The following is a 26,703-nucleotide window of genomic DNA, read 5'->3' as shown; positions in this document are numbered from 1 at the left end:
ATGTCCAGTTTCGCAATCATGCGTCTTAGCTGCTTGGAGAACTTGTTAGGGCACTCAGAATGCGAAAGAAACGCATGATCAAACTTGATAGCGTTAATCGGACAATGCGGACAGTTGTATTTCTTGAGTACAGCGCAATATGAGCGAGCTTTAATCGATTTAATATGGATGAAGTACTTCACGCCGTCAAGGGTCTCGAAAAACGCTTGATCGAGATATTGAAGTTTTTCCAGCGCTCTTGTATAATTTTGAACATAGCCGTCTCTCCATGAAATATCCATCGCTCTTTGGTCCTTCATACGTCGTTTATCCTGTATGTAAAATGGAACATACACGTTTTGCGTACTTGAATACCCAAGAAAATGCGACACTAGCTGAAATGCAATTTTTTAAATAGATAAGCACAATATTTGGAGTGTGATGGCTATCTGATTAAATCATAAATAGATGAATATACACTGCTATTATTTGATCCAATAAATGTCACGAAATTTCCACCAGCCTCTTAGATGGTAGACACACAGACGCCTACCAAGCCTGCTCAACAGGTTTGTCCTTATTTCTCGAATCCTTCACTAGTAAACGTTCTTTGATGGACCCTTACATGGCCAGGCAAATGTTGTTAACTTGGAGAAAGATGTTCTTATAGGAGTGCGCTTGCGTGTGAGCTTTGGCTCACGCGCATTTTGGGGCACTGTGGTGGACTGCTATTGGGTCTCGGGTGGGCTATTTTACAAAGTGAGCTTTGACGATGGAGATGTGGATATTTTACCAGCCGATGAAGTGATGCGAGACGCAGAAGCAGCTAAAACACATGCGAAAGAGAATCCTCAACATAAAAATAAGCAAAGTAACTCAGATACAGAAGAGAAAGACTATTTTCCTACGATGAGATTGCATAAACTCAAGCGAAAACGAGACGATGGAGTTTACAATTCAGCGAGTAACGTTCGCCAAGTGAATTTATGGGGCCAGAGACTCTACGCATCCATTTACACCAATAAGAAGAACGAGACATTTGTGAAAGAGTTTCTTAAGACAGAGGATGGACAAATAGGTGAGATGGAAGCCACGGGACAAGTAAAAATCGGAGACATGATTTTAGCTGTGAACGAAATTCGGGTGCTGGGTATGCCAAGTCGAGAGCTTGCAGAACTGATTAGAAAGCCCAAACGCCCTATCAAGTTGATTTTGTATCGACCTCAGCTTTCGAACCAGCTACCACAAGAGGATCAAGAAGAACATTTATTTGCAGCATCTAGTGATGTATCGACGACAACATCACTGCAGACGCAACATCATGCGCCACTGTTGCCAAACGTTTCGCAAGCGCCTGCACTTTCATTTGTTACTCCTGAACAAGCGTTAGCAAACCAAGTACCAGTGAGTCGAATGGATGCTCAGCAATGGACTCAGTCGTCACAGCAGCTATTGACTAAGGAGTATATTTGGGAACGAGTGAGGCAGAATATATTAGCAAGACAAGCCGCTGATAGTGCACGCGTACCAGTCCCCATCAGTGTACATCTCACTCATCCGCATCACTTTGTACCGACTTTTACTAACACAGCGGCTTCGGGTTTGCCTGTGTCAGGCATTCAACCTGCGAAACCAATGTTTCAGCCGTTTGGAGCTGCAGCACAAGCCATGGGAGGCAATCAACGACAAGGCATTACCTCAATCAACAACGAAACTCTACAGCAATCGCTGACCCATCGCAATTCAGTGGCTACCACAGGTAATACTTATGATCTCACGCAGTCTCCACAGACCACGACGACGGATACTACGATGAATGTAGTACAGCAAAGCGTATCGCAAGATGGTCAGCATCACAACTTAGCTTCATCTCGACATCCGAAACAAGCAGCAACAAGTGTTCAGAACACTACAAATAGTGTTATAAGTGAAGATACCAGTAGACCGGTCGCTTCATCACCAACATCGGGTTCAAGAGCACGTACAACGGATAACATCGCATCGACAGCAGAGTTGACGACAAGACACTCTTTATCTTCTAAGGGTTTGCTGAAAGAGTTAGTTCCGAACAGTTCGTTGTTGTCATCATGTGGTACGCCAGAAACTACGGAGATAGAAAACGCATCGGGTACAACGTCATTTCTGTCGTCAAGTACATTGGTTGATAAACGGACTGAATTTGAGTCGATAGACAAATCCCAACCGATGTCTTTCTTGTCGCCAAATGATTTTAACGTAGATTTCGAAGCGACAACGCGTTCAGTGGAACAGATTGAAACTGCAGCAAAGGAGCCAGACGAAGTAAAATCAAACGTTGGTCTCGTATTCGTCAAGGTTTCTCGGAGCCGATTATGTTTGACACTAGGTATTCAGGGGACATTGATCGCCGTCACCTCTTTCGTATTAGACGAATTTGGTAAACCTGGTGAAGTGGAGTTGAGTGGCAAGGTGTTTATCGGTGATGTCTTAGTGCGTATTAACGAGACTAATATCGTTTCAGGCATGACGCCGAACACTGTAGCAGAAATAGTCAACAGTGTCCCACGACCTCTCACACTTTGGTTTGAACGTGCGTCTTGGGAAATTCTAGACGGTAAAGCATAAACTATGATCACGTTCTGTGTAAGGTGAAGAATGTATTAAATTTAGAGTCGTAATGCTATAAAGGAGACATCCAGGTGATAGTTATGAAAATATTCACACTATTTCACTTAACTAATTTGGAAGCCTCAAAAGACATTATCATACTTTTCCATGGCACCCGACACTGCATCGACAACTCTGACTTCATTCATTACATAAACCGATCGAAATGCACCCGATTCGTCAAAGCGTTGGATAGTACGTAGACGTCTCGAGCTATCGATTCCTGTGATCGTTTCCACCATCAACGGTCGACCTGCCAGATATTAAACATTAGTCCTTGTTCCAAGATCTATGCATTATAAATGCTTATACCTGAACGCTTGGAGGTAGCCGTAATAATAAGGACGTTTGTCCCAAGTTCCTGCATTGTGATGTCAGAGCCACGTAGCAACGGGTCGTCCGTCTCAATCTTAAGAATGCCGTCAGATACTGGCTTGATCCACATGTGTTGCATGGACGTCAAACCACTCATAGTCGTCCTCGACTGACGCTGGCTCCACACGCATTCATCATCGCGGAACAAGAGATCATTTGAGCAAACTTGGCTACCTTCTTCTTGTGGCGGGATGGTCGTTAGCTCTCCATTCCAGCGGCCTTCCATACTGGGCAGCACATGGTAGCTGCAGCCATTAACGCGCACAGATAATTGATTGAAAAAAGCTCGTCCTTTGCTAGCCTTTTTATGATTAAATGGCGGTGGTACACTGCCATTTAATGAGCGCGAGATAATGCTCTTTTCCATTCCTAGACGATGCACCGTGCCATCGGATCCAGCAGCCCATATGTTGTCTACAATACCATTCGTATCGCAATTAAGTATCGATTTCATAAATTGCCAACTCCAAAATAAACTTTTACCTTCTTTAAGCATCTGCATGTTCGAATCTTCATGTTTTCTGCGATTTCTGATGCTCTCAGCCAGTAACTTGTAATTAAGCGGCTGAAAAGGCTGATGAGCTGCCTCAATGTGTACGAGCACATCCCCATCCGTAATGCCTAATTCAGCGAGCGTCTTCTCATCAGGCAGCTCCTTGCCTTTGTGCAATAACAAAATATAATTTGCATTCTCCCTGTTTGCCTGGTATGCAGCTTTGACACCCGCCACAGTTTCATGGGGAGTCGTTTCAAGCGTAAAAGCAACGACGTCGCTCTTAATCGTCACTTTGATTGTCTCCGTAACCGACGTAGCCGATGCAGCTAAAGAAGCCATGGGTAAATATTGACTCTTTCCTTTGGCTTGCCAAGTCGTATTGTGAGGAGCTAACAAAAGGAAACTTGAAGCAAATCGAGACTTTCGAGAGCGTTCTAGAAAATTAAGATATTAATCATATTCTCTAATTTACCGGTATGAAAATTCACTATTCGCTCCGTCAAAGATAAATTTATGTTTTATTTCAACAAAAGATGCCGAGTCCATTTTTCCAATCGATTGATGCACCGATACTTGATCAACTCTTGCTTTTGCTTGTAAGATACACAGAGGCCACTCTACAAACCCTAGACATACCATTCGCTATACAATTAGCTTGCTCTGTTAGTTTTGGTTGATTGTAGCATAAAAATGAACATTATAATATTTAGTCAAACATGCAAAATTTTCCAAGTGGTACTTTTGACTTCGCGTTTTTTTTACCCGAATACAGTATGATAGACATAGCTCAAGGATTGGGTCGCTTGAATTTTTTGAAGTAATGACCTTTTACGACTAATTAACTACAATACCTCGAAAGTGTGCCAGGAACAAAAGTAAATGAAAGCCTTGGTCTTATACTACATTCACTGTCTAAATCATTTTAGTAAAACAGCTCCACATCAGGACTAAGCAATGCTAGCGCAGTACCATTATAAGCAATTTGAGGAAGGCTTTAAAATGTGGATCACTACAACTAACTAAAACCTGGGTAATGATTGTTTTATTAGCACTTGGATCGCCTCCGTAGCACTTGAAAACAAATCAAGTGCAAATGTACATTCTTTCGGCTTTGCCTGCATGTTCTTTAGTATTAGTGAAGCACATAGACTCCTCGCTTCGCCGATCACTCTAAGCAACGACGCGATAATTTAGCGTGAGCTGGCCTGTAAGGTTCAAATCACATTCGTCATCGCTGATGGTAGTGCATCGGCCGTATTAGGGTTAACCCAGCCTTTGTATTACGCTAACGTAAAGTCGTATGATGACAGGAAAGGTCAATGTTTAGGTAAATTTGCTGACCGAGTCGCAGGGTGCAACAAAAAGAGGTGAGCTCATCGTGGTTGTGAAGGCGCCGAACGCGCTGGGACTGCTATCTAGATGCAGACAATATAAAAAAAATCTTCATACCGCTGAGTGGATAAAGCACGAGCGCAACGTCATCTATACAATGAAATTTTATTGCGTCGCACGTAAGCGATCGATATAAAAGAGAATATGCACGAATACCAGTGTATGGCAGCAACGATACGTCGTGAGTGTGCTCACTTGATATTGCGATAGAAAAAATGTTGGATTTTCTTTATAACTTCATGTTAAAAAAATATTGTCTGTAGCGAACGAAGCCGATCAAAAAGCATGTTGAGTAAAATTCGGCAAAGTACCCGAGTCTCCAAGAAGAGCTGTGGCGTATGGACGACGAAAATGATCTGTTGTATGGTAGCCACGGAATAAGATGTTTGAACAGATTAATCGAGCTACTTCTTCACTCCAGTACTGTTTTTTATTTCCATAGAGATTTTAGCTATCGGAATCCACACGCTAGGATTAAGCTTTCACTAGCGCGGGATGCTGGTAGCTATCCGACACATTTCGGGACCGGGTTCCGTACCCCTCATTACACTATGGGGCTTTTTCGGTCAGTAGGAATTCCTTCCACCCAACTATCACACACCCAATTGGGCGCGGGTTGGCAGGGCAGTCACGCCACAGGGGTTTAATCAATCGTCCACTTTAGTGAACTATCCCCGGCCTCCTTGATTAGGATCTTATGGGTATCGAACCAGGAACCTCCCGGTCCCAGACCAAGCTACAAACCACTCAAGCCAGGGTATTGAGAGGCAAAAGATGGCGCTGATCGCGGATGACGTCGTACATCGCCAAAGGATACAACACTATACTGTCTCCACTTTGCATCTATAATAAACGAAACGCACGAAAACTATCCGCAGGTTAAGCGACATCTACCGGCGCAAAAGGCAGTTTCTTCAAGGACGTGCATGTCAGGCTAATAGATTTTGTTTGCTCAGCCAAAGACTGGGTGGTTGACTACTTTCTGGACGAGATCTTGAAGATATATATATATATATGATTGCTGGCTTGCTGATCACCATTTTCTCCCCCTTTTGTGCAGAAGCAGGAGACTGTACGGATGTTGCGTAATACTCGATTCGCAAAGTACAATGCACAATGCACGACGCTGAGGCGGCCATCGTCATCTCAACGGCCTTGCCCATATGTTTGTTCAGCTACTGGTCAAGCCTCAAACTCGGAACAAGACCGGACCTCAATCCCTAGTGAAAAGTGCGTTGAGCTTCACGGCTTTGTGCTTTCCAAAAATGGGTGTTCGGATTTAAAAGCATCTGTAACGACACGGCAATCTTGCCAAATATAAGTTTAAAATCGCAGAAGTTCTTGATATGCGATCAATTCATCTACTTAACTCGATTCTGAATTTATTGCTGATGTACACATCAGCTCACCATTTAGTCTTCTTCTGTACAATCGTTCAGAAAAAAGCCATTCCCCTTACAACACCGTTCAAGCCTCGTTTGTTTTTTGTCCCTCCACCCCAAGCCATCCGCTTCGCTACGACCTATCTCTTCGATCCGTTTTCGTTGCGCTCGCCTTGCAGCCACCAAATCGGTGTAGCTACCACCACAACTCGCTGAGTTCCCCGTTATTTAATTCCGTGACAAAACCTCTTCTGCATTCGCATTAATAACTGTCAATCACCGCATCTCTAAAGTTCTCGTTGTTGTCTGAAACCTTCTGCTGACTGCAGCTCGTTGAGAGGCCGTAAGAACTGCCATTGAAGAGGTTTACAACCTACGAGGCTCTTAAGTTATAGAACTGCAATTGTATTGCGCCGTGTATCGATGTACACCTAGCCCTTCACGGCTTACAGTAGAGACTCTCAGAGTATAAGTTTGCACCTCTTACTGCAGACAGTCACCTGCGAGGACGATACTAACTCTGTGCGACAGAAGTTATGGTTAAGCCACGCCACATGACTCGCGGCTCTGAGTTTCCCCGTCAGCAACCGGTGAACTCTTTGCTCGAAGTGAGTGAGTCTGAAATTGATCTCTGTAATTTTGACGCTTTCCGTCTTAATGCACTAAAACTAGCTCATACGCAATTTATTTCTGTAGTGCTACATCGAATCTGGATTCCTTGTCCCCACGCAAAAAAGCGTAATCACCTTGCTGAGGTGTTCGATGAACTGGCAAAAGACGACCAAACACAACTGTGGAAAGACAGGCTCGTCTCCTTCAGGATTTTAAGCTGATTACAATTGCGGGGTTTCGTTTTACGTGCATATCATATGACACTGCCTCCAAGCTCAACTTGCTTAGGCTCAATGCTTTTGGCTCATGAATCCAAATCGCACGCTTCTTGAAGCACGGTTCTCGTTACAACGTTTATCTGGTTCGTCTCCCTCATGAAATCACGGATCACATGATTTCCGATTGGTTTACAGGACACAATATGCCCCCTAAGTGTAAATGACCAACGTTCGTAGGGCAAACGGCCTTCCCTCACGGGAACGTACTGTCTATTTCGCACAAGATCAAGTACCGGCTGTCTTGGTCCCATCCCACGATAACTCTCTTGGCGAGAACGCTTTTTTTATCAAGGTCTTGTGCGGTCCTTCGTTGTTTTTTTCGATCTTCTATGAAATCGTGTTGTCTCGCCTGGTGTAGGGTCTTGACGCTCACAGAGGAAGTGCATACATGTCAGATATGGTATGAGCGGCCTATCGTGGCGTCTCCACTTTTACGGTACAGTATGTGTAGAACTATATTGCCTTTACAGGAAGCAGCGCTTGCTTTCATCCAACCTATCCTAGTCTGTGTGGCGTGTCGTGGCAACCTCGTATCAAAAGACCGTGTGGAGTTATATGACTTACAAAAGAAGCGTCCCTGTTGCCTCTTCGTAGTTGTAGCTTGCGTGACTTGACGTGACACGTCATTCTCACCCATGACTCGGTGTGAAAGTTGATTACCTACACACATGAAGCTTTAAGTCTGCTTTCTGGAGCTCATTTACTCAGTTTAGAGTATTCTCCTAGAGGCGGAGTGCCAAACCCCTTGCCCAATTAAAAAGCACATTCTTTAGCCTCCTTAACCGCTCTTGCTATTCGAGAAACTCGATTGTAATTTTGTTGATATGCAATGTCGGTATGATTAATGCAATCATAGCATCACATTATTTTGGTTTGGTCACACTAGAGCTCTTGTCGTTGGACTGGCGTCAGTTGAATTGTTGTTGCCGTGGGCATTTCTAGGAATTGTGTGTCTATGTCATAGCTTAAGCAAACATAATACGAACTTGCTTGTAGCGGTACTCCTTCCAGGGCGCGATATGAAGGCCTCTGACGTCCAGACTTGCATCTGAAATAGCTTTTTGGCGAGTCGGGCCTACTGCTCGGTCATCCGCGAGCATTTCATCTTGACGTATCTAGAAGGAGAATTTGTCGTCAATCCGCAGGTTCCATAAAAACACTCATTCAGTTCGAGCCTTCATTACTTGCACGGAAAGATACGCAAGCGCTGGTGAACTTATAGATAGCCTGTACGAAGGTAGAGCGCAGCTCCTGATATAGCTGTGATCAGGATGTAAGACATACACGCGCCATCGCTTCATACGAGTAAGCCCAACTCTTCACCAGACCACTGAAATGAAAACGAAAAAAACCAACGCTGAGCAAAAAACAAAGTCGCCTACCTGATAGACTCCAATTCACGAGCTGACAAGTGGTTGCTTTTAAACTTCCCATCCTTCATGGAAGCGATGCCTTCAAGGCTTAAGCTGCATTGGGATCTGGTATATTGCCCCAAGCGAGCCCCTGACGAGACAAATCGTCTAACAATTATCCCAACCAAGCACTTCCACGAATAAAACCAGAAGGATACCGCCAATCTTTTAAAGGCTGCAGACCCCGAAATGCTTGCCATCTTCAGGATTGACTCATGTTGCGATTCGCGGGAATGAAGAAATCGTCTTGATCTATCAAAATAATTGGATGTTCCTCTAAGTAAACGTGATTAAGTGTAGCTCTATCGGAGCGGCTCCTAGCTGTTGAGCAGGCAAATGCGTCACTTCATGCGAAGGTGGGGCGCTTGGCGCCGTCGAGATGAAGATTATTGAACTCCGTGCTCAAAACCAGTCGCTGGTCCAGCTTCTAGGTTGGCGAGTGCCTGTGGGTGCCGCTCCGGTTCTAACGCTTCCGCTTTTACTTGCGCTGAATCCCGGTACGACTTGAGCAAGCCCACATTAAACATCGGGTAGGTGCCCATCTGTTTATGAAGGTTTGGCGTATACGCAAGGCCCCGCTTCCCACACCACGACCTAGAATGCTCTGATGAATCGTGGGCGAAGCTTTGTCTTAAAGACAGCAGAAGTTGCATGTGTAGGAAGGCTTTTCACATTTGATAAAAAAGCCAGGTCTCCGACCGGAAAATTTTTAAGCATTTCGTCTGCATATTCTTTCGGCATGTCTTGGCTTTCAGCCATCAAATCGTTAACGTATCGTAATACACTCAGTCTAGTAGACAGGAATTCATCAACTTCTTTACGAAAAGTGGGGGGCTGACATCAGCAAGCCGCTCGGCTATTCCGACCCCACCAAGCCTTGAGCCATGGGATGGCGGCGTCAGCGGGGCGCGATAATAAACGAGACCGTTCACGTAGGACGGCATGTGGCCGATAGACGAATGCGCTAATTGTTCAGAGCGAACTTTACCAATGGCAACATGGCGCTCCTGCGCCTCAGCGCAGACGCTGCGAAGGACGACATGGATGGTCCGCTGCTGACATATCCAACTTTGTGCCAAGCACCTTGAAGATCGTCGACCAAAACTTCCCGGTAAAGCGTGGGTCTCTGTTAGAGACAATTGACCCCGAGAGTCCATGCTGTCTAAAAACAGGATCCAAAAACAGCGTCGCTGTACCCACATCGTCGATGGTGTCCGGCACTGCCGCGAGATGAGCAATCTTGTTCAAATGGTCGACGAAGACCATCAGACCCGTGTTGCCCGCTGAGTCCTTCGGCAGGCCAAACACAAAGTCTACACTCATGAACTGCCGATACCCGGAGGGTACCGGCAAACTGGCCAGAAGCGCCGCCACCACATTCGGAAAGGGAATCACCCTTTGGTACGTCTCACATGTCCGTCCGTTTGTATACCTTGGGCCACCGCTAGTGGCAACTCACAAAGCTGTAGATATTCTCACGACCGAGATGACCACTGCGTGGAGTATCATGAGCCTCATAGAGGGTACAGTAACTCAAATCCTTATCGTGAGGAACCACAATTCGTGGGTGATCCGCCGAGTCAGTACTACAACACAGCAACAGGTTATAAAATGAATATTGGTGCAACCGTGCTCGCAGTCGTGACGACAACTTTGTCCGTATTTCCAAACTCCATGCTCTCGTAAGCTCGTAGCAGCGCTTCGTACATATCATCACCCGCGTATGCGGGGCGGATCAAATCCGTCACTGACGACGTCACTGTCGTGACATGAGCAAGCTCACAATCCGGTATGCGGGACAACGCATCAACCAAAGCATTCTGCCTTCCTGGCTTATACTTCGCCTCAAAATGATATTCTGCGAAGTTGAGAGCCACCTGGCCATCCTACCAGAGGAAAGGCGATTGAGCCGCAGTGCGTAGTGACGCATGATCTGTGTAGGTCACGAACGGCTTGGATCCAAGGAAAATGACATGTGCATATTTCATCGCAAAGAATTCCTTGTCTTAAACTGGGGGGAGTTCTTCTCTGCAGCCTTAAGCGGGCAAAAAACGAACGCGATCACCCGATCTCGCCCCTCAGCGTCTGCTTGCAGCAGTGCACAGTCGAAGCGTCACAGCCAACACTGAATGGACGATCAGGGTCTGGCAACGCCGAAAATATTGATGTATGCAGGAAGCTGTCTTTGACCCCATCAAAAGCCTCCCGCAGCTCTGTGTCACATCACCAATTTGCATCCTTCTTTAGAAGATTCGATAATGGTCGTGCCATTCCTGCGTAGTTTTTGCTGTACTTGTACATGTATTTGGCAAGGCCAAGCCACTTGCGCAAGTCCTTTTGGTTCTTCGGAGCCGGTCAGTCCACAGTGGTCTTGACCTTAGCTGGATCCGCTCGAAGGCCACGCTTCCAGATGAAGAACCCTTAATTTCTTCGGCGCCAAAGATAGGGCAATCAGCGTGTTACGCAGTATTTGGTTCCCGGAAGCAAACCGATCTCATGATGCACATCTCTCGTCGCTAGAACCGACGGTTGGTTTTTGTGTACGATGTTCTTGAAATTCCTTCACCAGAGAATAGTACGGATCCGAGAGATTCTTTAGGATCGACGATTCACTTCGTGCGTTCAGAACCCTCTTGGTGTCCTTCAAGTCAGCTTCATCTAGAAGCGACGACGAGTTGATCTCCTCTGTCGGTCGTATAATGGCCACTTCGGCAAAGTCGCCTATTTAAAATTACTGCCAAACTCTTCGAAGGACATCTCGTTCAGCTCAAGAAGAGCATCCAACGCAGGAATAGTTCCGAGGTTGACGACGCCGTCTTCCTCCTCCGTCACACCGTTGACGAGTGTGTATAGCTGTGTGCTGTCGTCTACGGTAGGACACATCCTGGGTCATGGTGGACGCCCGGCGTCTTGCAGCTAGCATACGGCTTCGCTGTCTCCTCTCTATAGAGGTTTTATGTCTCATCAAGACCAGTGGAATCACGCACTTGGCGTCATCCAGTGTCTTTACTCCCTACTCCATCGGAGACTTGATGTTTTCAGCAGCATCAGACGAAGAGCTGTTTTTTTCGCGGTCTTCGTCCAGTGGACAACGTGCCACTCCACGCGCATCAGAAGGGCCTTGCCCAGGATGCCTCGGACCTCGTCCGACCATGTCAATCTTGATATGCAGCAACTGCTTCAAAGCGTGAGCAGTGCTCAGCGTGAAGATAGCTAGCGCCACGCGCTGTTGCTCGGTCCGGAGCATGGCGGACGATACAGCTATCTCGGCCACTCTCATCCAGAGAAGGAGATTCTCTCCATCCTTGTCCTCGAAGGGCTTAACTCTCACCATGAGCGGCTGGGATCGGGAGGATTCATTCATCGTCGACGGTGGCTTCATGAACGCAATCGATGCCGACATCATCTGCTGTGGGTGCTCTAGCAGAGCATTCTTTCAGCTCAAAAACGACTCAAGGTGAGCGGATCGCTTCAGGTCCTTGCGAAGCAAAGTGTTGCACGCTCTCAGGGTCAAGCAGATACATCAACTTTCAAACCCGTCCTGTATGCCCTGGGGAAAATAGAAGAACTGAGGATCAGTCGTAACGACTCACGTGTAGATTGACTACAAGTGTTACCAAGTGCAGCGGGGCTGCCGTGGCTCTTTCGCTTAGAGGAAGCTGAGCTAAGGTCGGTGACCTTCGTTCTATACTTAGAACCAGTGCGAGTGTAGCAGATCACAATCCGCTTAACCACAACCTTGACCCAAGGCAAATATACTCTTCCGCTCAAAATGTAAACCGCATTTCGTGAATTCTATTTGCGGCAAAGCGCCTATATCTCAATCTATATGTAACTCAAAATAAATAGGGAAACCTTATAAAAATGCATAACCACTGGTAGTCCAGACACGTACTGACTTCTTGTTAAGGTATAGCCACATCGTTGTGTGATTGTGTAACTCACACCCTTTTATGGTCACCCTTCATACCAGGGTACGTGTAACCCCGTTACACAGGTTGTATTATAGAATTATACATCTGCCCAGTGAAAACACCTACGGCCCCTGGTCTTGATGGGGTACTTGTTAGCTTGTGAAATGTCTGCTTTGTCTGGCAGATATATCTGGTATATGCAAATGTATCAGGTTTCTAGCCCTTTAAGGACTCAGGAAGCCAATTATTAGTTGAACAAAATGAGTGTCGTATTTTGTTGGAAGCAAGTTACTATACCCCTACATTCGTGCACTTCATAGCCCCGCTGGAGTCAATCTATTAAAACTATTTCACGAGTCGCTCAATATGTGAAACGCTCCAAATTCTAGCTTGAACGGATTGTGCTGCGCTCGTTTCGTTATTAGGGCGCTGCCAAGTATAGCCGAAGTGATGACCAGATCTCGCGTTTGCGGCGCAGAGCTAATAAACAATCTTAACAGTCATGGCATTCGTTGGAAGAGATGGTCGCACGTCGCTCATGACGAAATTGTTTTGCAAGAAGCCCATCGAGTCTATCACCTAATGATCGCGTTTTTTTCTGGAAAACGAAAAATAAAATAAATCATCCTTACGCTTTAAAACTTTCATTTCGGAGTTAGTGTTTGGTGCGTGACGAGCAGTCATCAATGAAATATTTAATTAATTCAAACTTGAGCCTGGGCAAAATGTCGAGTCTCTTTACTGTGCATACACAACAGCTCCCGGAAGCATTTACACCTGACAAACTCGGTGTAAGGTATATTCCGTTGACAAGTTGGTATCACGTACTTCGAAATGGGCATACAAATTCAGAAGGACTAATCCGGATATGGTAACAGTACGCAGTTTGAAGACTGTGTTGTTATAATTTCTAGGTATGAAAAAAGCTAAATTTTACCCTGTAAGGCCTCAACAGATGCCTTGTTCACTTCTCACGAAAACGTAGCTTCTTAGATCCGCCCAAATATTTTTTGGCTCAACAGATTGCTTGAGGTACTTTCAGGTGGAACTTTACAGATATCATGGTATGACTCACGCTCAAAACTTTGGCTACTATAAACACAATCATCAAATTACTAAGTTATAGCTTATAGCTTAGAGGTGCAAGACTACGCGCACGACGACCGTTCGACGGAACGTTCTGCCTAAAGCGAGCGAGGGCATTTTTTTCTGAATAGTCGGAGCAAATTTCAGGTTTCATTTCGTTGTTGTCTGTGGCTGACTGATTCGACACATCGTCAAAATTGTATAATTTGAGGGAAAATGCTTTTGAATTGCGTGCAGTCCCGCGTTTGCTGGATTTGATGAACGGCTTGCGGGATGTTGTCGCATCGAGCCGACCTAAAAATCTCTTATTCCTTGTAGAAATGAGAGACGAGTCGCATTGATTTGAGACTTCTGCTTCTGGTTGCAGTGAGCATGTATGTAAATCCAGTTCTGCAAAAATATCATCATCAGTGTCATCGCTAAAGCCACAAAGCGAATTTCTGCATAGAAAGCACTGCTCACCTAAATTGATTTCAGTGTAGGTTAATGCCTTACTATTTGTTGACGTGAAATCGTCAGCATTCGCCATCTGTTCGTTCGGAGCAAGCAGAGGCTGCCTATCATCGATGTCTGCATCCGAGTGTGTAGTTTTTCCAAATAGACTTGAGCTAGATTTTGCGAATAGACCTCGATCTGTAGAGGTCATATTTTCTAAGTTCGATGTGTAGCTACGTAAAAACTTTTTCAGATTGTTTGAACGAGCACCTGCAATAATCTCCGCTTCACTAACTTTATTTGCTAGTGAAACGGGGACAACAGATGCAGTTCGTTCACCCCTTCGACATGCTTTTGTCGGTGGCGTCGACGCAGCTGTCGATTTTCGTGCCAGGTCCTCAATACTAGCGTCACGATTCTTAGGTTTCATCAAGCGCGATTCAAATCTGCTGCAGAGACTTTGAACCATCTGCCGGGAGCGAAGTTCCTTCAGAGCACAGCGAATTGAGGACTTTATGGGGCCAATAGGAGAGCCACTATGAATCAAGGAGAGATCAGGCAGCGCTAGCTTGAGACGGCTATCAATTCCAGATTTTTGAACGACAACCTCGACACCGTCTCCTTCCCCATCTTCGTTTTCGAGATGGTCTTTCTTTGCGGGTAATCGGTCAATTATCCGAAATTTGCTAACAAATCCTGCCACCACCCCAGCAAAAAGCAGTAGCACCACAATCAGAATGATCATTCTTCGATTTGATTATTACTTGAGAAATGAATATGACGAGGTAATAAAACTGCAAACAAGCAAAATACAATACCATCGTCTCGATAGTCAGTAGCTATTTTAACTGTCGCTATACTCGCAGTCTTGTCACCGGCACCAACGCTATAAATGAACGTGCTCATTTATGAAGCTAAGATCATTTGTATTCAGACTTATATTCATGAGATTTACGCTAGGTGAAGGAGTTCTTTGACAGTACTCTGCCAAGACACAGAAAATTGCTTGTCGCCATTTTGGATCTTTACTGTGTCTGGGCGTGGGGGTGCTGAGCTCGCAACAACGATTTGAGTACTGCATCTTGTTCATTTTATTGACTGCTCAACTCGCTTTGTAATCGTATAATCGTGCGCATTCTCATCGCATTGTAAGTACCAGTAGAACTTTGCTGTAACTTGGAATCATTAAAGGTTAGATTCATGTTGCTTAAATGCTCAAAGCTGACATTTCGCCAATGGCACAAATGTAGGTTGCTGAGACGACATCGATCAGTTGATAATTTGTGTACAGCGCCCTTTGTTCCTGAAAGCTTTTAAGCGATTGGGATGTTGCCAAAACATCTAGTGGTGTGCTCAAGCAACTAATCATAATAATTCCAAATTGACTAAATCAACGTTGAAGCTATACTGGCCTCAAAACTTTTCAGTGCATGCCACGTGGCTACCGCTTTTGAGCGCCGCATAGACACAGGATAACAATAATGATTTTCGTATAGATAAGAAGCCAATCTGACAAGATCTTTGTCTTGTGGTCATCCTTTCTTAGAAAATAAAAAACATGGTCTCAGAAGGGCGATGTAAATCATTTCCTTCAAAAGTATGCAACGAGGCTGATGCTTTTAATGTAGACGTCGCAAGCTCCACGAACAAGGATTTCAAAGCTCATGCAAATTTTATGTTAAAGACTTGTATGAGTTTAGTTGGAGATCTGATTGAATATTTCTGGGTGGTTACAGTCTCGTTGGCATCTTTTCGAGAATACTACATACGGCGCAAAGTCCACCTTTATCTCCTTATCGGGGATAAAATGCATTATTTAAAGGAGCAGCAGAACTAAAGCGACTGTGTATGCTGCAACTGTATGACACATCTGAATCGAGTGCGTTTTATTCAGAGGTATTTTAATTGAGCGTAGCCTATAACACAATTAGAGTGTAGATGGAGCAATGCGATTATATGTGGAAGCAACAGAACGTATCCCAAGCGAGAAAGCATTACAAGTGCGAAGACCCGAATAATCACCAATATACTTATAATACAACAAAAAGAGCGTTTCTCAAAATGAGTCTGTAAACTTTTTGCTGCCAGTGTTGTTACCAAGAGATTGTATGCATCAGAATGTAGTCACTTCCCATCGACTCTATGGTTTTTCTTGCAGACTTCAAGTCGACTAGATTGATTTAAACAAAATATATCTCAAGCTGTCGATTTCACTCGAAAATTTACCTGCTCGTCCACTATGACGTTCCCAAATCGCACTAACTACGTGCCAGGCCAACAGCGGCGAGATCATAAGTGTGTTGCGACATCTGCAAGCTCAACAAAGTGTAAGAAGCCACAAAAACGACAAGATAAAGCCTCAGTCAGCTCAGAAATTCTACAACAGGACTTAAAGTCGATGCTAGCGGTGCTGTCGCCAAGTCAGTGTGAATCTGAAGTGCCCCAGTCAATACTTTCCAAAAAAGATAGCTTGGTACGAATGAAACATGGCCGCAACCGGTTACTGGATGATCAGACCTTCCAGGCAAACGAAAAATTCCAGGATATACTTAAGCTTGCAAGGTATCCGGCGTCATCGATTCAGTCAAATGCAATTGATCCACTCGTTGAGGTTGTCGAGCGCATGCCACCTAACTCGCCAAGCGAGAGTAAGAAGAGCTTAAGTGATGCAGAGACTAGCACATCGCAGTACATGGAGGCTGTGGCTCTCCAGAGCATGGCTGATGTGGCTGCGCAAGCAGATGATCCCATCATCAAGGCTCGTTACGAGCAAACAGCTCACCACTTGCATGAGTGGGGCGAGAGGAGAATGGCGCAGCAGGAACAGCAGCAGAAAGAGCTAAAACAACAACCGACAAACAGCGAGGCAGGAGCTAATACTCTGCCTTCACTCACTTTGTCACTCTCACAAATTTCTCCATACGCTATGGAGCTTGCAGCTCGAAATAATCTGCCCAAGAAACGCTCGAGTCTGTCTAAATTATCAAAAAAGTTGATGCACGATTGGTTTGAGCACAACCTGCACCATCCGTACCCAACCGAGGAGGAGAAGGAGTCACTTGCACAGGAAGGAGGCATTACGTTGGAGCAAGTGAACAACTGGTTTATCAACACACGCGGTCGTAAATGGAAGCCCATGATCAACAAACTCATGGCCGAAAAGCAGGCAGGTAATTGCTCGCTGTACGACAAGATGGCTAAAAAGATCGAGGAGCCATATCACAAATTTTAGAATGATGTAACTAGCTGAAGCAGGGAAGTGGATAGCACATTTTTATTAAAATGTAGAGCTTATTTTGCTAACGGAAAAATTCAAGGTATTTAATTGCAACCTTACAGTCAGTGAAATGTAAGTAAATGAGAGTCGAAAACACGAAAAGCTAGCTTTCTGAATAGGCACAACTGTTTCCACGAAGAGGTGGTAAATATGGCAGTATGATACTGACACAAGCTACCGATCGATCTAGATTTATCAATAAAACTGTGCAACATGGCGCGATCTATATCTCGCAATCGACAAATGACTGTTTTAAGCTTCAAGCACTATTTGTCCAACCTGTTTTCGACTGACGAGCAGGAATATCTTACGAAGGACAAACGCATCAGCTAGAGCTGATAGATAAAACCGACGGTCGATCGTAAATAGTGATAGAAGATTGAGGACCATACTTTAAATGTACTGATATTTATTAAAATCATGCCCTTACACCTTTATCACAAAGCAGGTACACTCATTTATTCGCAATGACAAGGAATGGCGACGATGAAAACTATTCATGCTCGAAAATGTATGCCAAAAATCGAATGCTAATTCTCGGCCAGTTCATTTCATTGCTGATTGCATGCACTGGTGTGTTCTCTCAGCTATTGAACAGGTCATTTCAGGTTTGCATTTACAATGAAGTATGAAAGCGTGTTTTGGTGGTAAAACTCAAATACACACCTGCGATACAGATTCAAATTCCAGTGACACAAAGCGCAGGCAACTATTTGTTGTTATGTGTGTATTTGGTGGATCCCATATTAAGGTTTCGATTCCAGCAAGACTACCAGCTGGCAATACCCTGGTGGCAGTATCTATTACTGGCGTTTGCTGATGTCGAAGGAAACTTTTTAGTGGTCTGTGCGTACAAATACACGTCTATATCCAGTGTGATGCTATTAGATTGTTTTACAATCCCGATCGTGATGCTACTGTCGACGGCGTTTTTGCAAGCCAAGTATAAGCGTTCGCACTATGTGGCTGTGTTATTCTGTCTCGTGGGCATCATCGTGTTGGTTATATCGGACTCATTACAAGAGGAAGAGACGACATCTTGGAATGTTTCCACATTGTACGGGGACTTCCTCTGTTTACTCGGTAGTGCTGTCTATGCCTGCTCCAATGTCGGGCAGGAATATCTTGTCAAAAAGGAAAATCGACGAGTGAGTAGCTAGCTATAATGCACGAATTACCTTGCTAAATTGGCGGATTTGACGGCTTGCAGATAGAGTTCCTTGGCTTTGTGGGCCTTTTTGGCTTCTCGATCAGCTCGATGCAAGCGGCGTATTTTGAAGGGGACGTTATTCGCGCAGTCGATTGGTATGATTATCTTATACAGTAATTTGAGAGACTTGCTGTTTGTTTTAACGGTTCAACTAGGACTTGGTCCAGTGCACTCTGTCTGCTCGGATACATCGGTACACTCTTTATTATGTATTCTGCGGCATCGGTACGCACAGAACCAACTTGCAATACATGAGGTTGAACTTCTGACGACAACGCGAAGATTTTTCTGACCACAGGCGACGCTGCAGTCTTTAACTTGTCATTGCTGACGTCCGACTTTTTTGCAGTCGTAGCCGCTAAGTATCTTTTCGACGAGGAGCTTAGTGGTCTTTACTTTGTCGGCTTTGTTTTCATCTTCATCGGCGTAATCATCTACAATCGGTCAACGTCGCCTATAACGGTTATTGGCAATGACATACTGATCGTTCAGGACAGCTCTGTTGACCGCCTTTTACCAGCTGAGCCCCACACTGAAAACATTACCAGAGTATTCATAATCTAAGACAGCCTAAACGCGAAAACACGAGGTATATGATTTTTATAAAAGTAGGAATGAAAGAACTTCGACAAGAGTCAAAGGATCATCGCCAATCTGCCCATACATCTTCACCATACTGATAACACGTCTTCGATCCTGCTCGTACCTGTTAAAGCCTGATTAGCGTATATTTGCGTCATTTCTCAACGATAAAGTGTTCACAGCGGTATTTGGTGCCTTAACTTTATTCCTCCTTCTTGACGTCTAGCGTTTCAAGCGCTTTTGCAGCGTCATCTCCAGCGGAAGTGTCGGAGGCATCAGCACCCTCCTCAAGCTTTTTGTTATTTGCCTTAGCAGCATCGTGCGCCTCCTTAAACTTTTGAGCATTCTCGGCGTTGCCGAAGCGCAGGGCAAAGACTTGTGCTTCCACAACTCCCTCAGCAAAATCATAGCAACTAAAGACCCAAGCGCGGTCGCTGCCCATGTTCGGTGTCAATTCTGTGCGAGACTCCACCAAGTGATTCACCAAAATTTTGTGCGTTTTCTCCTGACGCATTAGCATGCGCACCTTCTGGTGCTCCTTGTGTTTTAAGAAGCGCACATCACCGACGCCACGTTCGCACCATGTCTTTTTCCCTGTTCCCTTGTCGAGAAGCGATTCGCGGTAGCAAAACGCCTTAGCGCGTCTAGCATATGCATGATACTTTCGATAAGACGTAAGACATAAGGTGTTGGTAAAACGTCAACTTACTGTTTGTATATAACTTCTTCTTCCTCCTCACCGGTGGTCACCTCCACCTCATCAAGCTTCACCACGGGTTCAAAGTACGCCTGTGGCTCCTCAGACTCTGGGTCTTTAGCGACTTCAGTCTCCACCTTCGGCGTAGTCTCTTCCTTCTTCTCAACCTCGGACATTTTACCTCGCTCAGATTCTGGGAAAGCTACGACTGGTGGCGGAAACTCTATTTTCTAAAATGCATGAAGCAAAATTTAAGCGGGCTTAACGAAGCACGCTTAAATGTCTGCCACGCCAAGATTCTTTTTTAACCAACCATAGCTGCGTTTTGTCGTGTGCAACTTCGTGCATTTCATCCTGTCCGCACTGGCATGGATGCAGATGCCAGCGGAATCAAGAGACGCAAGACAGCGGCCACATTTGCATTACTGAAGAGACCACATAGAACAGCTCGTGAGAAGAGCGAATTTGTAAGCATGGAAGTTGGTATGCGCGAGTTCAAGAAACGTCTTGCTTCCTCAGACTTGAATGACGCAAGTGTTGCAGATATTAATGTAGTTGAAGATCTGACGCAAAAAATTAAAACTAATGATGCGAGAAATTTATCTTCTCGAAAAACGGTCGCGAAGATCGCAACGACAAATGGGAAGAAGGTGGCCGCGAAAAAGAAGGTGGCCGCGAAAAAGACGGTGACCGCAACTAAGTTATTGACTAGAAAGCCAATGGTGGATAAAAGAAAGACACCATCAAAGAGAACAAGGAATACCGCGGCAAAATTAACTCTTGCCGAGGTGAAAGCGCAGCTGGAACAGGAGCAGAAAGACAGAGTTGAGTATCGTGTTCTGACGCTTCAACGTGATACGAAACCTGTTGCTAGGTCACCAGCTTCAATCGGTGCACTTAATCCTGCTGTTAGTAAGACAAATCCTGATCGTGCTGTAATTATGAACACGTCTGCAAATATCGACTCGAGTATTGCTGTGCAGTCACATAGCACACTTTACAACTCGGTAATTAAGGTAGAATCGACAGCAACGGTCACAAATTCTGATGAAACAAATTATCATTTTGCGAATTCAGAAGCAAATTTGTCATGTGCTGTTCCCGCTTCAAGCCTTTGTGCAGCCGTACAATCGGCAAAGCTGGTTAATAAAACCTTTATTTCTGATGATACGGAAGAAGATTTTATGTTTGCTATGGTGCTTGACGAGGTGGAGCAGAAGCTTGCATCGCCTCCAAAAATACATTCTAGCAGTAAAAATGTGGCGGCCACAGATTCTATTGCTGTAGCTCCAAACAGCTTTCAGGCGTCTGAAGCTACGACTTATCCCGCTTCTATCATAGGTACCGAACCGCAGATAGAAAAGCAGCCGAGTCAATTCGAAAATACTTCTTACCAACATAGGTCGGTTGCAGTTGTGGATAAAATGCTTAATGGCGATGGAGTGCTTGGGGTGCTGGAAGAGATGGATCGCTTAAGACGCGAAAACGATTATCTTAGGCGGTCTAACGAGCTTCTTCAAACTGCAGTAAGGATACCAGAGTATTCAATTAAAAAGTGCGATAAGCTAGATCTTCTCGACCAATCAACGATCCACAGCCCGACAAATGAGATCTTGCAGGTATCTAGAAATTCTGCTTTGGTCTCTGCGGTCCTTCCATCGACCAGGTGTCACAGTGACCAGGATATAAAAATCGAAGTGTCCGCAAGGAAAAATGATCAAAAATCGAGATGTGGAACGATTCTGCACTCCGCCGAAACACAAAGCAACAATATAGAAACACAGGGTAAAACTTATCGAGATATACATCGGGATGTCGATACATCCGAGAAAAAAACTTTCAGTGACGGCCCTTATAAAGGTGGCACAATAGAAATGCCTCTTGCTGATCCAGATCACAACACATGCAAAGGGACTGATCTGCTTAAAGTCGAATTTTGCGAACTACCATCGACAAATTTGTCTGGCCCTTCTTTGGATATTCAAATTAAGCATGAACATGACTGTAAACAAGAAATTGACAATATACAACAAGCACCTTCAGTGGAACGTCGTGAATCGAATATTCAGCCTGAAAACCGCATAATATTTGCCAAGGATGGAAGTGATGGAGATCCAATCCAAGTTAATTGCAAAAGGCAAGTAATCGAGAAAGATGAGCATACTGATCAAGATGCGGACACAGAGGATATGATTTCGGGAACCATGACGTTCAACCGAGAAATTTGTGCAGAATTTCAATCTAATCACGAAATACAGATGGTTGCTTGTGAAGAAGAGTATGGCTCAGAGAATCACACATTTATTATTGCTCAAATTGATGAAGAGGTGGCTATAACACAGTCATCGTTTAGTCATCCCGCTCCAAAAGTGTTACTTTGCGAAGCATCGACAAATGCGCCAGCAAATATCAAGCGAAAAATTATTTCGAGCACAAAAGATTTAAAGGCCGAAATTGCTTGTGAAGATGGAGAGAAAGCTGCGGGCGGCCAAATTTTCAAACGACAAGACGCTACCTCCCTTTCATCATCATCCGCATCTAGTACGGACGTTGAAGAAGGCGAAAGCGATGACACGTCCAGCTCGAACGTCCTAGAGGCTGCTTTGGAAGCTATTAGAAGTGACCCTGGCCGAAAGCACCGAATGCCGTCATCTGAAACTAATAAAGTTGAAATTAAAAGTGAAACAATCTTTCCAGCATCAAAGACGTCAACATCAATCGCAACCTTGACGTCGCCTTTGATTTCAACACAAAAAGAAAATTATAAGAGCACAGGATTTTCTTCAAATCTCTCGAAGAAAGTTGAAAAGGGGAAATGCTCTTTGCTTTGGCCAGCGCTAAACGAATTTTACGATTTTTTGCTGAGGATGTCAGCAAATTATGACGTTCGGTCCGAGAATACCAATATCCATCTCTCCCAATATGCCAGTGGGAAACTCCCTTCTCGATACACAAGCATTGAGGACTATTGTAACGCACAGCATGGGGCAATTTTAGAAGAAATGGCAGCATCGGTTAGTACTTCAATGACTGCAGGAGTTAATGAAAGTTTTTATCCAATTCGGCATTTGTCTCTCGCATCTGTGACACCATGTGGAGAACAAGGGATGTCTGCCTTATCAGCTGGGCTGACTTTAGGAGCAATTTTCACTGAGAGTGGTTTTTGTGGAAACGCATCCGGTAACGAGTACATCCTTACGTTTAAAAATTCTGCTGGTTCTAATTTTGTGATTGGAGATTTGGTAATTCTGCGCTCGCCTCGCTGGAAACATCACCAAATTCGAAGTTTTGGTGTTGTCCTGTGCGACTCTGTGGTCGCAGTTGGAGTTTCTAGGGGCAAGAGTGAATTATCAAGAGAGAGTGATCAGATTTGTGTTCTCATTCGCGTTCAAAGAAATGGTCAAAATGATGGCATGGAGAGTTTCAATTTGCTAATAAAAAGATGTCTCTTAAATCAGCGTGGTTCTAACTGGCGATGGTCTTTGCAGCAAGTACACAATACGACCACAAGTGCTCGCGAGTTCCAGGCAATTAAGGCAGTATCGTATTTGTCCAACGATCTAAAGCAAGTTTTAGTAAGCGGAAATTTATCGTCTGTCTCTAACGCGGATGAGAAGAATGTTGCAATGGCTTCGATGCTTTTGCCATGCATGCTGAAACACCTGAATGAGCACTATAATTACTCACAAGTGCGGGCCATTCTTGGGTGCTTGGGGGAAGACAAGAGGGTGATTATTCAAGGACCGGTAGGTTTTTCGTTAAACGTTGGAAAAAAAAATATTAACATTGTCTTTCTGAGAACAGCCAGGTACAGGTAAAAGCAAAACAATTTTGGGCCTTCTTTCTGCTCTGCTAGATGGTGCTGGTATATCTTCGCTACGTAAAGCAAAGGGCACTTCTCGAATTCGCGCGGGAGCGTCGTTAAAAAAAACACCCACAGTGGTGTCGAAATCAGCAGATGAAACTGTTATTCGTGTTCTTGTGGCTGCACCTAGTAATGCTGCCGTCGATGAACTCGTTTTACGGGTGCTAAGTGAAGGTTTGTATGACGGTGAAAAGGGTTCCTTTTACCGTCCACGTATCGTGCGCGTCGGTCGACCAGAATGCAGTCAACAACTTTCGGGTTTAGACGCGGCTCGAGAAATAGGTGGGAGCGAGAAGAATCGCACAAAAATCAAAAAGTACGCTTGCGGGGTGGAAAAAGTCTTACTAGAAAATTTGGTATCAGCACATCGCAGCGCTTTTTCAACCATGAAGGAGGCGCGCCAAGCGATTATTAAGAACGCACAGATTGTGTTTTGCACACTGAGCGGTGCGGGATCCGTGGCGATGTGTGAGTTCAAACAGAACTTTGATGCACTAATCATTGATGAAGCTGCTCAGGCTGTAGAAGCCAGCGCACTTATTCCTTTCAAGTTCAGACCGCAACGAGTTGTTCTGGTTGGCGATCATCGACAACTTCCAGCCACGGTTATCTCTCAAAAGCTCGTGGCAATGGGCTACGATCGTAGTTTGCAGCAGAGACTGGTCGAGAACGGCTCGCCGGTACTGCTGTTGACTCAGCAGTATCGAATGCATCCTGAGATCGCCAAATTTCCGTCGACCTATTTTTACAACGGGCAGCTTGTACAGGATGAAAAAGTGTCCGAATGGACTACGCAGGACTACCATGCCGATTCTACCTTCAAGCCATTGCTGTTTTATGATGTGCAAGGAGTTCAGAGTCAGGTCAGTGGGTCCACTTCATTGCGTAACATGAGCGAGGTTGAAGCCATTATTCAGATCATTCGACGCCTTATCATTCGATTCCCTTGCACTGACTGGAATAAGCGCATCGGTGTCATCGCTCCTTACAAGCAGCAAATCGTCGAAGTTCGTGAGGAAATGAAGAAGTTGGAGGCAGAATTCAGTTGCCGGCTTAGTGTAGAGGTGAACACAGTGGACGGCTTCCAAGGTCGCGAGAAAGAGATTGTCATTTATTCTTGTGTTCGTACATGCCACGGTGGCCTTAGAAAAAAAAAACGGCGTCGTCATGGAAAAGAAGTGAAGGAAGCCCTTGATGCTTTTTGGGCAGACGAGCGACGGATGAATGTTGCTATCACTCGCGCTAAGAGCAGTTTGTGGGTCGTCGGTAATTCGACGTTGCTAAAACATAGTGTCGCGTGGCAAGCTTTCATCCAACATGCAAAAGACCACAAGAGATACATCAAGAATAGTGATCATATCCCTTCCGCTGCTGCTGGCTCTTAAACGTTGTAAAAACAATACTTGCAGCAAAACGTCAAAGAACTAGATCATGCTTATAGTCCATCAACTACATTTAGCTTTGATGCGATGAGTTTTTTTTAAGAAACTTCACAGCTTTCAACTAAGATTCAGATAAGAGTAAATGCTACTTTATATATTGGCAGCTCCAATGCACTGCATAATGATTGAGCAGTGGAGTGCATGCTGACGTTTTGTTAATTTGTTCGAAAAGACCCGAGTGCAAGGGTGGTAAGCTTCTCAAAATGAGAAATAAGTACACAAAGGAAATTTTATCATTGACGAAGTAAATGCCTGTGACTGAGAAAATGTTGGTGACTGCCACTTAAGCGTAAATGCAGCGCAGGATTCTGGTAATACCGGCATTGTCGTCTGAGTACATTGATCGAGCAAAATGTCTCTCGGTGCTGTCAGTAACGCCAATCGATTTGTATGCAAAGTCTTTCAACAATTTGTGGCAACTGCAATATCGCAAAATTTTGGAGAATTTTGATTGGGATGCGTGGCACCAGATTGAACATTCCCACCCACACACAAATGGTCAGACAAAACGCGTATGTTCCGCAGTGTGGAACATATTCCAAGCACGTCTGGGGCGTTGAATCATTTACTATGCGACAAACAACGCAGTGCACGTCTATAAAGGCGTCACCTTAACTTGTATAATGTGTTTGGTTCCCCATGACACCACCACGTTACGGATCCAATCTTGTTGGGGAAGGGGTCATTGATATGATTCAACCCGCTGATATCACGTACGTCTAAGTAAGATCGTGTATCTCGTCTTGATTAGACTAAGCGTCGCACGTCGAGTATGCGATGCTGTGAGCCATAATTCGCAAAAGCTAACATGATCACGTCGGAGGTTGGCGAACGATACTTGAAGTTGTAACAGGTGAAAGGTAGTATTATAAACTCTTAACCTACATATGCATCATCTGCAGTCTTGAGGAAGAAATTGCGCCCTCATAACACAGGATAGTCGTAACTAATAAGAGCTATAGCTAACTTCTTGATACCTCTGAGGGGATGCGAACATATCCCGTGCTTTTTAGGTTCATCCAGGCTGCATCGTGATCCCGCTCTGCTGAGCCATCTGACGCGAGCTTTACTCTTGAGTACGAAACAAGGCCTTCATCTACTGCTGAAGTTAAGCTATCTTTGATGTTTACGCAGCGGTTCGGTTTCGACCGCTGTTTAAGTACCTCGAAATTATCGATTTAGCTGTGCGCCTCCATATATAAACTTTTAACGCGCGTAGCAACTTTTAGGCGAGTCAACACGAATCGTCGATTCTAAAAGCCCAGTAATGCCATCCATGATAGGCTTGTCCCTGTCGAAAAGGACCTACCTAGGTAAAGGTCGGTGCTTTCACTAGGTAATCAATCGGAATTAGGTACCGTGACCAAAGTCTCAATCCAGCAAGATTTCCGTGGCGTTATTTATGCTTATGATGCAACATATTTTATGCCTCACTCTTTTTGGGTAAGCGGTAGGACGATGCTGCTCAACGCACAATTGACGTCAGTTTTTGATCCAATTTCGGTACTTGGTTCTAAGCTGAATTGTAACGGGGTTACACGTACCCTTGTATGAAAGGGCGGGTCGCACAAGATGGTGTTAGCGTACATGGGTGTGGATTACACAAGGTGGTGTAATCACACG

At 44.8% G+C, this 26,703-nt stretch overlaps 11 protein-coding genes across 11 annotated transcripts; 6 read left to right on the top strand and 5 right to left on the bottom strand.

The window, feature by feature from the left end:
- Window positions 1-509: 509 nt before the first annotated feature.
- On the top strand, window positions 510-2,583 carry PHALS_01075 (PDZ domain; the record flags this gene model as incomplete). The annotated part of the gene is made up of 2 exons (XM_024730870.1): window positions 510-548; window positions 613-2,583. The coding sequence occupies 2 exons, from the start codon at window positions 510-512 to the stop codon at window positions 2,581-2,583; spliced, it is 2,010 nt and encodes a 669-aa protein (XP_024581104.1).
- A 125-nt stretch (window positions 2,584-2,708) lies between these two features.
- PHALS_01074 (Ubiquitin domain) lies at window positions 2,709-3,835 on the bottom strand (the record flags this gene model as incomplete). The annotated part of the gene is made up of 3 exons (XM_024730868.1): window positions 2,709-2,878; window positions 2,938-3,414; window positions 3,484-3,835. The coding sequence occupies 3 exons, from the start codon at window positions 3,833-3,835 to the stop codon at window positions 2,709-2,711; spliced, it is 999 nt and encodes a 332-aa protein (XP_024581103.1).
- A 2,465-nt stretch (window positions 3,836-6,300) lies between these two features.
- On the bottom strand, window positions 6,301-6,533 carry PHALS_01073 (uncharacterized protein; the record flags this gene model as incomplete). Its single annotated transcript, XM_024730867.1, has 2 exons — window positions 6,301-6,466; window positions 6,517-6,533. 2 exons carry the CDS (start codon window positions 6,531-6,533, stop codon window positions 6,301-6,303), a joined length of 183 nt encoding a protein of 60 aa, XP_024581102.1.
- Window positions 6,534-8,125: 1,592 nt separating this feature from the next.
- PHALS_01072 (uncharacterized protein) lies at window positions 8,126-8,601 on the bottom strand (the record flags this gene model as incomplete). Its single annotated transcript, XM_024730866.1, has 3 exons — window positions 8,126-8,275; window positions 8,445-8,490; window positions 8,543-8,601. 3 exons carry the CDS (start codon window positions 8,599-8,601, stop codon window positions 8,126-8,128), a joined length of 255 nt encoding a protein of 84 aa, XP_024581101.1.
- A 4,133-nt stretch (window positions 8,602-12,734) lies between these two features.
- PHALS_15431 (uncharacterized protein) lies at window positions 12,735-13,540 on the top strand. The gene has a single exon (XM_036407623.1). It carries the CDS (start codon window positions 13,173-13,175, stop codon window positions 13,359-13,361), a length of 189 nt encoding a protein of 62 aa, XP_036263310.1. The 5' UTR covers window positions 12,735-13,172; the 3' UTR covers window positions 13,362-13,540.
- Window positions 13,541-13,606: 66 nt separating this feature from the next.
- On the bottom strand, window positions 13,607-14,752 carry PHALS_01071 (RxLR-like protein; the record flags this gene model as incomplete). The annotated part of the gene is made up of 3 exons (XM_024730864.1): window positions 13,607-13,962; window positions 14,035-14,205; window positions 14,278-14,752. The coding sequence occupies 3 exons, from the start codon at window positions 14,750-14,752 to the stop codon at window positions 13,607-13,609; spliced, it is 1,002 nt and encodes a 333-aa protein (XP_024581099.1).
- Window positions 14,753-14,912: 160 nt separating this feature from the next.
- On the top strand, window positions 14,913-16,236 carry PHALS_15441 (uncharacterized protein). Its single transcript, XM_036407622.1, has one exon. The coding sequence runs from the start codon at window positions 15,566-15,568 to the stop codon at window positions 15,842-15,844; it is 279 nt and encodes a 92-aa protein (XP_036263309.1). The 5' UTR covers window positions 14,913-15,565; the 3' UTR covers window positions 15,845-16,236.
- A 10-nt stretch (window positions 16,237-16,246) lies between these two features.
- PHALS_01070 (tale class homeobox transcription factor pknox) lies at window positions 16,247-17,239 on the top strand (the record flags this gene model as incomplete). The annotated part of the gene is made up of 1 exon (XM_024730862.1): window positions 16,247-17,239. The coding sequence occupies one exon, from the start codon at window positions 16,247-16,249 to the stop codon at window positions 17,237-17,239; it is 993 nt and encodes a 330-aa protein (XP_024581097.1).
- Window positions 17,240-17,783: 544 nt separating this feature from the next.
- On the top strand, window positions 17,784-19,058 carry PHALS_01069 (solute carrier family 35 member f2; the record flags this gene model as incomplete). The annotated part of the gene is made up of 6 exons (XM_024730861.1): window positions 17,784-17,795; window positions 17,872-17,892; window positions 17,962-18,432; window positions 18,495-18,589; window positions 18,650-18,719; window positions 18,777-19,058. 6 exons carry the CDS (start codon window positions 17,784-17,786, stop codon window positions 19,056-19,058), a joined length of 951 nt encoding a protein of 316 aa, XP_024581096.1.
- Window positions 19,059-19,278: 220 nt separating this feature from the next.
- Window positions 19,279-19,949, bottom strand: PHALS_01068 (ran-specific gtpase-activating; the record flags this gene model as incomplete). The annotated part of the gene is made up of 2 exons (XM_024730860.1): window positions 19,279-19,720; window positions 19,786-19,949. 2 exons carry the CDS (start codon window positions 19,947-19,949, stop codon window positions 19,279-19,281), a joined length of 606 nt encoding a protein of 201 aa, XP_024581095.1.
- A 192-nt stretch (window positions 19,950-20,141) lies between these two features.
- On the top strand, window positions 20,142-25,023 carry PHALS_01067 (helicase sen1; the record flags this gene model as incomplete). Its single annotated transcript, XM_024730859.1, has 2 exons — window positions 20,142-23,519; window positions 23,578-25,023. The coding sequence occupies 2 exons, from the start codon at window positions 20,142-20,144 to the stop codon at window positions 25,021-25,023; spliced, it is 4,824 nt and encodes a 1,607-aa protein (XP_024581094.1).
- Window positions 25,024-26,703: the final 1,680 nt, after the last annotated feature.

Source organism: Plasmopara halstedii (assembly GCF_900000015.1).
Source record: "Plasmopara halstedii genome assembly, contig: Scaffold_1343, whole genome shotgun sequence".
NCBI classification, from domain to species: Eukaryota; Oomycota; class Peronosporomycetes; order Peronosporales; family Peronosporaceae; genus Plasmopara; species Plasmopara halstedii.
Note: the sequence above shows the minus strand (reverse complement) of the source record. Positions and strands in the feature narration are given on the sequence as shown.

Coding starts and splice junctions, on each gene's coding strand:
- PHALS_15431 (XM_036407623.1), top strand. CDS start 13,173: ATGAAATATTTAATTAATTCAAACTTGAGCCTGGGCAAAATGTCGAGT.
- PHALS_15441 (XM_036407622.1), top strand. CDS start 15,566: ATGGTCTCAGAAGGGCGATGTAAATCATTTCCTTCAAAAGTATGCAAC.